General features: G+C 48.1%; 1 protein-coding gene across 1 annotated transcript in view; it reads left to right on the top strand.

Moving 5' to 3' along the window:
* Positions 1 to 12794, top strand: part of LCP2 (lymphocyte cytosolic protein 2) — a 48141-nt gene that overhangs the window by 21777 nt on the left and 13570 nt on the right. Inside the window, exons 7-14 of the mRNA XM_013972703.2 lie at positions 1656 to 1854; positions 3844 to 3941; positions 6259 to 6328; positions 6422 to 6505; positions 10107 to 10132; positions 10243 to 10262; positions 10355 to 10462; positions 11788 to 11818. Of these exons, the coding sequence (XP_013828157.2) occupies positions 1656 to 1854; positions 3844 to 3941; positions 6259 to 6328; positions 6422 to 6505; positions 10107 to 10132; positions 10243 to 10262; positions 10355 to 10462; positions 11788 to 11818 (636 nt within the window). The remainder of the gene's footprint in view (positions 1 to 1655; positions 1855 to 3843; positions 3942 to 6258; positions 6329 to 6421; positions 6506 to 10106; positions 10133 to 10242; positions 10263 to 10354; positions 10463 to 11787; positions 11819 to 12794) is intronic.

The raw sequence follows: 12794 nt of genomic DNA, 5'->3' as shown, positions 1-12794 counted from the left end.
GTGCTGTGCTGTGTGTAGTCACCCAGTCAAGTCCGACTCTTTTCGACCCCATGGACTGTAGCCCACCAGGCTCCTCTGTTCATGGGGATTCTCCAGGCAAGAAGACTGGAGTGTGTTGCAGTGCCCTCCTCCGGGGAATCTTCCCAACCCAGGGGTCGAACCCAGGTCTCCCGCATTACAGGCAGATTCTTTACCATCTGAACCACTAAGGAAGCCCAAGAATACTGGAGTGGGTAGCTTATCCCTTCTCCAGGGGAACTTTCTGACCCAGAAATCAAACTGGGGTCTCCTGCATTGCAGGCGGATTCTTTACCAGCTGAGGTACCAGGGAAGCCCATAGGACATGTATGTCAAAAAAAAGGCTGCATTCTTGCCCAGAAAATTCCATGGACAGAGCAGTCTGGGGTGCCACAGTCCATAGTGTCGCAGAGTCGGACATGGCTGAGTGACTGAACACACACATGTTTCAGTTAAGCTCCTTAGACAGTCTTCCTTAAGCCACCCGGCAATGCTATCAGGATTTCTAGGTTCTAGTGCACACCTTTCCTCACCAAGTTGCAACCTCCTGCTGCTTCTCTCTGCACCCCTTTGACTTTAGAGAAATGCCCAGGGCTCAGTGAGGACCCACGTGACTTTGGCCTGAGTGTGATAAGCCCGTCATTGCTCGGCAGCTGATGGTGTCGCCTGTGCCTGGGAACTCACGACTATAACCGTCCACTTTCATGGGCTGCTTCAAAGGCAATCATCCAGGCCCTAGAGCTTGCTTTCCCTGAGACCTACAGAGAAACAAATACAAAATACAATAAAAAAGCTTAAAGTTTAGAGAGTCTCTTCCAAGAGAGTTAGCTGTTGCGAAAAATAAGCTGTTGTCTCCGTACACTTGACCCCCAGCAGAGACTAGCCCAACCCTGACTACCCCATCTCAGGCACAACTTAATCTGCCTTCAGTTAAGGGGCTTTGTTTGTCTGATTTTCCCATCAGCATGGCCTTGGAGGCTGTGCCAGGTTATGATGAGAGGAAAGTTTTGAGTATAGGCACCCCGAGAACGGGGCTCCCCAGGTGGCACAGTGATAAAGAACCCGCCTGCCAATGCAGGAGCCTCAGGAGACGTGGGTTCTATCCCTGAGTCTGGAAGATCCCCTGGAGAAGGAGATGGCAACCCACTCCAGTATTCTTGCTGGGACAATCCTGTGGCGGGCCCCAGTCCACGGGGTTGCAAAGAGTCGGACACGACTGAGCGACTGAGCGCACACCCTGAGAACAGAACTAGCGGTTAGCCAGGGGCATCATAAACGCTCCTAGGGTTTAGTCTAACTCTTGGTGATGCTGGAAGTGCAAAATGTGTTTACTCAAAACAGCAGGCCCTCCCATCCCTCTGTTGCTGTGTCCACCTCATTTCTTCTGCTTGTGTCTGCTGTGCAAAGACATACACGGAAAAAATGCACTTGCCTGGGGAGTCTAAGGACCTTGAGTGGGTCCTCAGACGACAGCTTGCTGGCCACATGAATTGTGCTCCCTGAGCTCAGTGTCCTCATCTGGAAAGTGGGAGGAGCCAAGTGAGGACCACTGTGAGGCTTGGCAGAGAGAGAGTAGATGAGCGACGCCCACTGCCAAGGAGCCTCTACACACCGCACTGCCCCCGTCACTCCGGCAGGAAGAAGATGACTATGAGAGTCCCACTGACGATGCAGATGTGGAGGACGACGGTGACTATGAGTCCCCAAACGAAGAGGAGGAGGCGCCTGCGGAAGACGATGCCGACTACGAGCCACCGCCCTCCAACGATGAAGAAGCTCTGCAGAACTCCATCCTGCCTGCCAAGCCTTTGTCCAACCCCAACTCCATGTACATAGGTAAGGGCCCTGGAGCCCAGCCCCAGCCCCCATTGATGCACGGAGGCCAACACCCATGCAGCAGAGAGCATTGCGTGCTGATGCCAGCTGACCGGCTGTGTGGCTTTGGGCAAGTGACTCCTCCTCTCTGGGCCTCAGTTTCCTTATCTGCGAAATAGAACAATAATAATACAGGCCATATACGTTTGCTGTGAAGTTTAATATTTATGATTTGCAGCCAAACCATTGCTGGTGGTAGCTGATGTCAGGACTGAACTGCTGCTTGAGGGCATTTGGAAGGAACGGCTTATTTGGTGTGTTCCTTTGTACTCAAGTACTTTCCTGCTCCTCCCCGTCTCGGACCAATTCATGATCATGTGGCACCGATACCCACAGGTCGTCAGGATAAAAGCAGCAATACTGAATGTGCTTTGACCATAACTCTAAACGTTTTCAATAGTATTTAAGATTTTCATTGTCCGCCTGTTCCTGTCAGCACATTCATCCATTCAACAAAAATTACTGGTCTCCTGTTATCCAGGAATCATTTTAAATGTTGAAATTCAAAATTATCTGGAAAGAAGACAGGGCTTACATCCTCCCAGTGGTGGTAACAGAAATAGCCACATAACACACGTGCGTACTATCAAGGAGTAAGCCGGACAGTTGATGATCAGCACCACAAAAATTAATACCACGAATCCTTTAGGCTGTAGAACACTTGGCAATTTTAAAGTCATTTCAAATTTTGTCAGAATTTCGTGTTTTGAAGCACCCTGTATGATACAGATGACAATTACCAAGCCTGTTTCATATTTAGGGAAACTGAGGTCCAGAGAAGAAATAGGTAACTGTCATTGAGTGTCCCATACACGCCAGTTATGAGCACACAGAATGAATGAGACAGCAGACAGTCCTCACCCTAAAGAAGTCATAGTTCGATGGGTGAGGCAACAAAATGATGGAATTAAACCATGATATATACTTAGGAAGACACATGTGGGAGATGAGGCTGAGGCTATTCCTAGTCCCGGCTTGCTTCCCTGAGGACATATTTCAGTTTCAATTTAAAGGATGAGCAGGAGTCGTCTGAGTGGGGGTAGAGGTGTAACGGGAAAGCACTCTGAGCCGTAGAAATGGCCGTGCAAGGGCACTGAGGCTCGAAGAAGGTCAGAGGGGCTGAGAGATGGCTAGGGTGGGTGAGGTGTGAGGTTAGGCCAGGCTTGCCTAAGCTCTGAGCCCCATTCCCTGTGGAGGAGCGTTGCCTCCCCAGGGCTGAGACTGGCTGAGGCAAGATAGGTCAGGGCACAAAATGCAGGAATTACTCCTGGCCTGGCCTTTCGCCGTCAAAGAGGCGGAACACTGTTAGTCTGTCAGCCTGCCTGGGGATGCTTCTGTGATGATCAGAGAAATGTGAGTTTCTGTGTAGAGCCTGTGGTTTGGTAACTGGAGCTGCTGACTGACTCCTCCCTTTAAGGAAGGAGGAAGTGGGGGGGAGGACCGCGCAGAGCACGCGTGAGGGAAGGAGAGGGACCTAGAGCAGGAGCCTCGTGAGCCGCGACGGTGGACTTGACGCTGCCCCGGCAGCCGGGTGTGCCTGTGCGTGTGGCTCTGCATGTCACGTACACGTGTATACACACGTGTGTGCACCTACACTTGCCTGCATATGTAGGGGAATGTATGTCTACTTTACAACTGTGTCTGAAAACACTCCCTCGTGGTACTGGCTGAGTTCATTATCAAGAGGCTTTTTTTGTTGTTTAAATGCCTTCATCAACAAAACCTCTGATAAATACTCAGTCCCCAGAGGTGAGGGGAGAGTTGCTTCCAAGTATAAGAGTAAGATGAACTGGGCAGGCACAGAGAAGGCAAGGGGCCAAGGACGCCCCACCGTGGACGGCCCAGGTGTGGGCACATCTCTGCCACGCATCGGGCGATGCACCAGGCCGGTGGCCCCACTCACCTGGATGCAGAATTTCTCCTTCCATTTGAACGCCTTTATTTCCACAGACCGCCCCCCAACTGGGAAAGTGCAGCAGCCGCCTGTGCCCCCACAAAGGCCGATGCCCACCCTCCCTCCTTTGCCCACGGGCGGCCGGATTCACCAGGTAGGCGCCCTCCTTTCTCTTATGCTACCTCGTGTCCACTCAATGACTTCCTCTGTGGGCAGAACAGACTGTAGACATCTCTCTCCAACTGCAGCCAGTGAGGAAAAATTATATGCAGGCTGGGGAATTCATACCCAAGTACAGCGGGCTTTTGTGGGGGATGAAATACTAGTGATTTTTATACACAGCGTAATGCTTTTTATCACTGGTATTTTCTCTTTACCATAAACAATATAAGTTGTTTGTATAATATAAAGTTTCCTTCTAATATTCATTGTGCTATTATTTCCCACTTTTGAAAAAAGTGGAAACTGTAAAATAAAATCTAGGAGGAACAAGCAAATGGTGGTCCTAGGCCGTCTCTCTCCTGAGAAAAGACTGGCACCACCTGCTGGCCAACACCTGAAATTCCATGGACAGAAAGCTTGGGACCAAGGAGTGCGATGTGTTGAATCCAGGGAGACAGGGGCAGCAAATCCCTGCTCCTCTTTCTTCAAGCTTACAGTTCCAGATTCCATGGATCAATTAAGCAACAGGCACAGCTCATTTTGTTGCATCTGCTTTACTGCACTTCACAGATACTGTGTTTTTAATAAATTGAATATTTGTGACAACCCTGCCTTGTCAGATGATGTTCAGCATTTTTAAGCAATATTTTACAATTAAAATGTATGTGTTGCTTTCTTACACATAATACTATCACACACTTAATAGATTCCAATATAGTATAAATGTAGCTTTTGTATACAGGGGAAATAAAAAAAATGTGTGACTAGTGTTGATGAAAATCCAGTTAGCAATCAAACTAAGAAGATTAAAAGATAATTTTATTCTAACACGGGGGGCAGACTCTCAGAAGCGCTGAGAACTGCTCCTTTAGTCAGGAGCTAGAGATTCAGTTTCATACATTTGTGAGAGAAAGACTCATATGTCATACTCACAAGTTAACATTATACAGAAAGTTCACCAGAGCTGTTTTGGTCAGGTGTGCAGAGTAAGCCTTTAGGTCAGTGCAACCCCCTGACAGGATGAGAAAGAAATGCTAAACTTAAAAATCACAGTGGTGGTGTCAGAAGGAAGGGACCATTTCCCCCCAAGTCTGTTTTTGTCCTCTCGTCTTGAGGAGGTCTGGTTAGTGCAGATGTATGTTGTACAGTAGGAGAGGCCCGTCACAGATGGGCACATACTATGTGTGTTTCAGTTCTGAGTCGGTCTGATTATCCTGCCAGAGAGAAAATTATGATTTTCCCATTCACTAGCCTTGCTTCATTGTGGTGGTCTGGAACCAAACCCCCAGTATCTCCGAGGTCTGCTTGTATCCAAAGAAACCCGGAGAAGTTCAGGCTCAGGAGTCCACAGCTGGAAATGTGCTCTCTCCACAAGGACTGCAGCGCTCGGACAGCCGTGGTGAATGCCAGGCGTCAGAGCTAAGGGCCACAGAGGACGCGTTTTCCCCAAAGCTCAAAATCCAGACCACACCACCACTGGGACAGTCTGTCTAAGAACAGATGGCTGCCTCCTGCTTTTGCAGTTTTATTACACAGGGAGCTCATGGAGCTGAATTTATCTACACATGGGTTTTGCTCTTGAACTCTGCAGCTCACTCTTGGGATGCAGAATTTCACTCATTCAGTCTACAGATACTTATTGAGCAGCAGCACCCAGCAGCGTTCTGGGAATCGAGCATGAACAAGACAAATAAGGTCCCTGCTTTCATAAAGCTTTCATCTGGGTTGGGGGAGATGAATAATCAGCAAGTAAAGAGACGCATACACAAGGTGATTTGCGTAGTAATGTGTAGTTAGGGAGACAGGAGACCAGGGAAGGTGACGGTGGGTGGAGAGGTGACATCGAGCTGGACAGCGTGAGCCAGCTGTGGTGAGAGCTGGGAAAAGAATATTGCAGGCAGGGAAGATACAAGCATGGAGATTCCGAAGGTGCACAAGCATGAGGTTTTGCAGGAACCGCAAGAAGGTACGTAGGGTGAGAGCCCAGTGGGCCCTGGAGAGAGGAGCGCACGAAGGTGGTGGAAGGGTGGACAGGAGTCAGCCCAGGCAGGGCCTTGCAGGCCATGGTGGGTTTAGTTTCGTTCCTAATGTGACAGGAGCCACTAGAAAGCTTCGCGGAGGAGTGACATGCAGAAAATGCTCTGCCAGAGTGTGGAAGAGGGAGCTCGGTTCACGTGACAAATGGACAGGTGTGTGCCTGTCCGTGGGATGGAGAAAAGTGAACAGATTCAGACCTATTGGGGGTATGAAGCTCTCAGGGCTTGCTGACGGGTTGGAAATGCTTCCTAACATGTGGATTTCTGTTACAGCAGCCACTGCCCCCACCCCAGCCCAACCACGAAGAGCCTAGCAGAAGCAGAACCCACAAAACGGCCAAGCGTGAGTACGGGGCCACCCTCTCTTGCCCACCTGCCCTCCTCCCCCAGCCCATGCTCTTTTCTGTGAATTGACTTCAGTCTCTTTCCCTTCCAGTCCCTGCTCCTTCCATAGACAGAAGCACGAAGCCAGCCCTAGATCGTTCGTTAGTTCCATTTGACAGAGAGCCCTTCACACTAGGTTGGTATCTTTCATATTTGTTGCTCAGTAATAGTGGCCAAGAAGAGCTGGACACGGGTTGGCAGCTGAACAACAGCAACACAACAGAGGCTGACTGGTGACTCAGCTGGTAAAGAAGCTGCCTGCACCGCAGGAGACCTGGGTGCCATCCCTGGGTCAGGAAGATCCCCTGGAGAAGGGAATGACTACCCACTCCAGTATTCTTGCCTGGGAAATCGCATGGACAGAGGAGCCTGGCGGGCTATGGTCCATTGGGTCGCAAAGAGTTGGACACGATCAAGAGACTAACAACACAAAATCAACTATAGTGGCCGATATCAATGCATGCTTACTGTGTGCTTTTCGTGGGCACCACCTCGTTTAACTGTCGCCACAGTCCCAGGGAGAGGGGACTGTTAGAATCACCCTCATTGTACAGAGGAGGAAACCGAGACACGAAGAGGTGACTTCCCAAGGTCACTCAGATGCCAGGTGATGGGGGTGGAGACCCAAGCTCAGAGCTCCTGTCCTGCGCCCTGTGCTGGGCCTGCTTGTCCACGGGCACCCTCTGTGCACACACACCCATCACATGGTCCTCCTGAAGGACGACGGGCAAGCATCTGGGCCAGGAGGCAGAGGCCAGGGAGAGCTGCTGTTGGCTGCCTTTGCTGCTGACTGAGCAGCTCACTGACCACAGGGACGTTGCTTTTTCAGAGCTGTCTCCTTACTTATAAGGCGGATGCTCTATGACGAGAAAATACTTAGTGAAACCCTAAGGTGCTATTCAGATGTCAGAGTTGGCTTTTGTTGTGTGTATCATTGACCAAGCTGTGGGTATGCTACAGTCCTTTCCTCCAGAATGGATTCAGAGTATTCTTGGATGGCAGCTACCTCTACTTAAAGCTATCTTTAATTCATTTCTAAAACTTAGCTACAGGGTACTGAGCACTTATTATGGGGCAAGTGCTTCAGCCACCACAAATAAGTTATAGTCATCTCTGGGTATCTCCAGGGGGACCAGTTCCAGGATCCTTGTGGATATGAAAATCCAGGGATACTCAAGTCCCTTATATAAAATGGTGTTTATATAAATGGTGTTTTCATATAACTTCTGTGTATCCTTTCATGAACTTTAAATCATCTCTAGATTACTCATAATACCCAATACAATATAAATTCTATGTATGTAATTGTAAATACAATATAAAAACACATATAAGGTTGCCAGTGCATGGCAAATTCAAGTTTTGCTTTTTAGACCTTTCTGGAGTTATTTTTTCCAAATGTTTTTGATCTAAGGTTGGTAGATCGTGGGTACGGAGCCCACGGACATGGAGAGCTACTTCCACATCGTCTCTAGTCGTCACCCCAGGCCCACAAAGGGGGGTGCGTTATCATCCCCACTTTGCAGATGATAAAGCTGAGGTTCAGAGAGGTTGAGTTAATTTCCCCAAATTGCAGAACTAGGTGCAGGATTTGAATTAGACTTGTATCTGAACCCAAGTCTTTCTGACTTCAAAGTGGATGCCCTGTTCTCCCACGTCTTGCTGCAGTTGGAGGCCCTGGATTTTCCTTGCTGGGGAGCTCTGGGGAGGGAGTTCTGAGCCTTGAAGGATAAGGAACCTGGAATCCAGCCCCACCCTAGCCCTTCTTTAGCTACATAGTGAGCAAAGCATTTAGCCCTTGTGGCCTCTGTCCCCTCTTTTGTTGGCAAAATGTCAGTTCTCGGACTTGATGCTATGCTTGCTACAGTTTCCCTGAACTGTGTCATAGCTCTGATAGTTCATGCCAAGCTTTGTCAACTATCCGAGTTTAAAATGGCCTGTGGCAGAGGGCTGGACACATTATATGAACATGAAGAGAGAGACTGGACTTCAGATTCCAGCCCTTCTTACTGCCATGAGCCAAAGGGTCAGAAAATTGTAATACTGATGTCAAATCTTTCAGGGTCACTTCCTGTACAAAAGTTATCCTTTAAAAATATTTTTGTTTTTATTAGTTTTCTTTTGAAAGACACCTTTTCTTGACAGCACTAGCTCTACCCTTGAACCCCTTATCCATGATGCTTTGGGAGAATTAACCTCTTAAAATGCTCAGACTTTTATCAGGAGGCTCCTAACATGCCCTGGGAATATGCATAAACCGGCAGACGTTTTTCAGAAAATCTATTCAGCTCTAATGATATAAATCTGTTTCCTGGGTATCCCTCTAAAGTAGGGTTTCCATATCAAACCAAAATTTTATATAAGTAATGAACATTTTTATACCATCCAACCTACTTATAAGTAGTCAGGTCTTCACAGTGAGACAAGATTCTTAGGACATATTATGGGCTGGACATGTATTCAGTCTTTGAGGAATCAATTGTGTCTCAAAAATGCAGCTCCACTCTTGCAGGATGTTGACTGAGCTGGGAGGTGGACGGAGGGGAAGAAAGAGGAGCCATCTAACAACTCTCAGCACCCAGGGGTCAGTGGTGGCCTTGTGTATAAATTGTCACCTGATCCTTAGAGCAAATCTATGCAGTTTAACACATAATTCCCATTTTATAGGTGAAGAAATTGAGACTCAAAAATTTTAAGTAACTTGCTCAAAATCATATAAGATTTGCATCTAAGCCTGGCTGAATCCAGTTAACTAATTCTTTTGTTACATTGAAGACATAGGGTATTACTCTGGGGAATTTCAGACAGAAGAAAAAATACATTGTTTTGAATGACTTTGCAATGCAGGGTTCTCAGGTACACCTACCATTTCTTCAGGAAGCCTACATGTCATCTGTTACAAAAGACAAGTAAAAGAAGAAAAGGAAGGGAGGGCGAGAAGGAAAGAGAGGGAGAGAAGAAAGTAAGAGAGAAAAACAAAAGTCAAAGCAAAATGCTTTGCAGCCCACCGGAGGAATCTCCTGAAACTCTGAACCCAAATTAAATTTTTTTCAAGAACTAAATGCAATACCTTATGCAATGGCAAGTGTGCCGCAGGACTGAGGAAGATTGACCCCTCCATGGCAAATGAGTTTATTTCAGATATGCAGATAAACTTAGGCTGTACAAAGCAGCTCTTGGCCAATGAAAGAGGCACAAAGTTTCAAGAAGGCATTAATCCTTTTCAGCATCAATTATATTAAGACATTTTGGAAAGAAGCTCAGAATTCACAATACTGCTTGTATGTACACAACGCTGTGTGACCCTTGGGTGAAGTCACTTAATTTGTCTGAGACTGTAAAATTAGGTGCTCTTGTAAGGGACCCTCCAGGTCTAAAGTCTATGATTCCTCAATGTGTTGCGTGTGTTAAGTCACTTCAGTTGTGCCCAGCTCTTTGTGACCTATGGACTGTAGCCTGCCAGATTTCTCTGTCCATGGGATTCTCCAGGCAAGAACACTGGAGTGGGTTGCCATTCCCTGCTCCAGGGGATCTTTCTGACCCAGGGATCGAACCCAAGTCTCTTAGGTCTCCTGCGTTGGCAGGCAGGTTCTTTACCACTAGCACCACCTGGGAAGCCCGTGATTCCTCACTGCTTAAACCCAATTATCCCTCTTAGGGGCTGGGATTCAGTTTCATCAAAAGTTTCAAAGCTTGGCTGTTACATGCAAGGCTTATCAGCTGTTTGTAATTTACAGGAAAGAAGCCAGCGATTTCTGACAAGGTGAGTTTCCTCCTTGTTTTGTTTTGTTTGTTTTTGCTCTGTTTTGTATCTTGCCTTCGTGCTGTGGAAAGTGCCGAGAATACTCACCTATCTTCCCTCCTGCCTTGCAGCCCTCGGTCCTGGGGGGAAGGTGAGTACCTCTGGGTGCCTGTGTGTTGCTACAGGGCATGTGCTGAGTGACTCTAGCTTGTTTCTCATCCATCCTTTCTCTCAACACTGCAGGCCTCCTGGGGAGCATTTGCCCAAGATACCAAAGCCCCCATTACCGCCAGCCACGGAAAGGCATGACAGAGGCAGCCCCCTGACAGGGAAGAAGCCACCCGTGCCAAGGTAAGTGTCTTCTGTTGCTTGGATTGTGGCACAGAACTCCTGCCTTGGATCAGATAGCTCCACACGGGGACCCAAGACCATGGTGCTTCTGGAGGGGAGGGAGCTCGTTTTGCCGCCGGGGCTTGAGGGATGTTCAGGCTTCTCAGGTTGGATGCAGAGTGCCTGGGTCACTTTACAGGATGAGGCGGTTCCCACAGAGGGGCGTGAACAGATGGTTCCTCTGGAGCACGGGAGCAGCACCGTTTGTGGAGACCTTCTCAGCCAGTCTGATTTCTGGTTGCATTTTCCTTCCACCACAAGGCACAGCACTGCACCTACCATTTTGTAACCACGCAGGCGGTGGAGAGGACATCGCTGTGCCCGGCTTCCTCACCGCTCAACCACATTTTATAGTGGCAGAGCACCCGTCAGCTCTAACATTTCTAACTTTACTATGCAGTCTCCAGGGACCCATTAACCAAATGGCACAAACATCGCTGGGCTGGGCCCAGCTCTGCTCCTTACTAAGGACAAAACCAAGGCTTCCATCAACCTCATCTGTGCAACCAGGATTCAAAATTATGATCCTTGCTTGGCTAATGTGAGGATGAAATCAGGGCCAGGGCCAGAGTGCGCTGGTAAAGCCTTAGCAACTGAGTTAATGTGTTAATGGAATATTCTAAAAAATCAAAACGAATGCCAAAAATAGCATAGTGAACAAAATAGCGAAGTTTTAAATAAACAACAAGATGAGATCATGTGAATCACTGATCAGGAGGCAAACTGCCAGCAAACTGTCCTCCTCGGGCCCTCTCTGTGAGGACACGACGTGAGCCCATGAAGGCTGCTGCCCACCGCGGGTCTAAGGCCGCCACCACCAAATCTGCTTGGCCAGTTTGTGCATCTGGAAAAAGGGACCAAAGCAGCAGCTTTTTCCCAGCTGTCTTTCCTTCACACCAAGGGTGAGCCCCAAGTCGGCTGTTCTCAAACATCAGCAAAGGAGCATGTTTCCTCAAATGCCTTTATCTGCTTAGAGAAACATCCACTCGGAAATTTAATAGCTACTAAAGAGTTTGTTGACAAAACTATTTTTCTTTAATGTAATTATTTGCTGCAGTTGCTAAACAGAATAGAGGCTTGCCTAGCTCAGCTCACAATAATGACAGAACACTGAGTCATCAAGCCTCCATCTCCCCTGCTTCTCTTCTGTTTTTTTTTTTTTTTCTGCTTCCCATTTTATTACGGCTCAGTGGGTTTGATTTCTCGATATTAGATTAAGTGAAACTATTTATATTCTTTGAAACTCTTTATGCTCAGTTCTTTTTCTTTGCCCTGATTCATTTCAGGCATATGCGGGGACCAGAGAGAAGAGAGAATGTAAGTATAGAATATCATCTGGGGAATGCTTGGCCCAGGGAAACCAGCGTAGACTCTGCAGATGTCGAGGCTCTGTCTCAGCCTTCAGTGAAGTCCAGTGCTGGAAGCCAGGCCTACACACAGTAGGCTCCTGAACACCGGTGTCTGGGGTCTCCATCTTTCCCTCCTGCCCAGAATGCTGCATGGCTTAGCTCCTGTCCCTCTGAAGGTTCCCGGGGAGGTTGGGTTAATTGCAACCCCATTACCAGGTGGTAGTGAGCAAGGGGATTGGCAAGTAGGTAGAAGGGAGGCTAAAGTAAGGCATGCTCCAGAGTCTGGCCTCCCAGAAAGTCTCGTAGGCCTCTGTTTTCCCCTTAAATATCTCTATGGCCTAAGAAAGAGAGGAGATAGCATTTATGGAATGTATGTTGTGTACATGTCGCCAACCTAGCAAACATGCCTAGGACTGCTCAGTTTTAGCGATGAAAGTCTCGTGTCCCAAGAACTTCATCAGTGTGAGGCAAACGAGGACCAAGACAGTTAGTCATTCCAACTTCACGTTTTCTTTGCATTGACTGTCCCTAGGAGGAGTCATTGTTTCCCTTTCACTAATAAGAACTCGAAGCTCAGAAGGGTAAGATACTCATTGCAAGCTGCAGAGCTGGGAGATAGCCAGGATTGAAACCCAGGCCAGCCTGACCTCCTCGCACTGTAAACTGCCTGAAGAAGGCTGTCACACCTGTGCCATGCTCAAGGGCTCCTCCCATAGGCGCCTGGCGTGCCATAGCTCTATGCCAAACGGTGTGCTTATTCTGATGAAGTGCTGAGATACAAGATGTAACGGACATGCTCCAGTGTGCTAAGGGGCATCTGATCACAGGATGCGCTACAGAGGGGGAGTGAAGAAAGTGATGTATAAGGACTGAAGAGCTAAGTGTGACTTCTTAGCGCTGTGGTCATTGAATGATGGGGAGACACAGGATAGTCACTCCAAGGC

The sequence above is a fragment of the Capra hircus genome, chromosome 20, assembly GCF_001704415.2.
Source record: "Capra hircus breed San Clemente chromosome 20, ASM170441v1, whole genome shotgun sequence".
Lineage (NCBI taxonomy): Eukaryota > Metazoa > Chordata > Mammalia > Artiodactyla > Bovidae > Capra > Capra hircus.
This window is presented reverse-complemented; position numbering and strand designations above follow the sequence as displayed.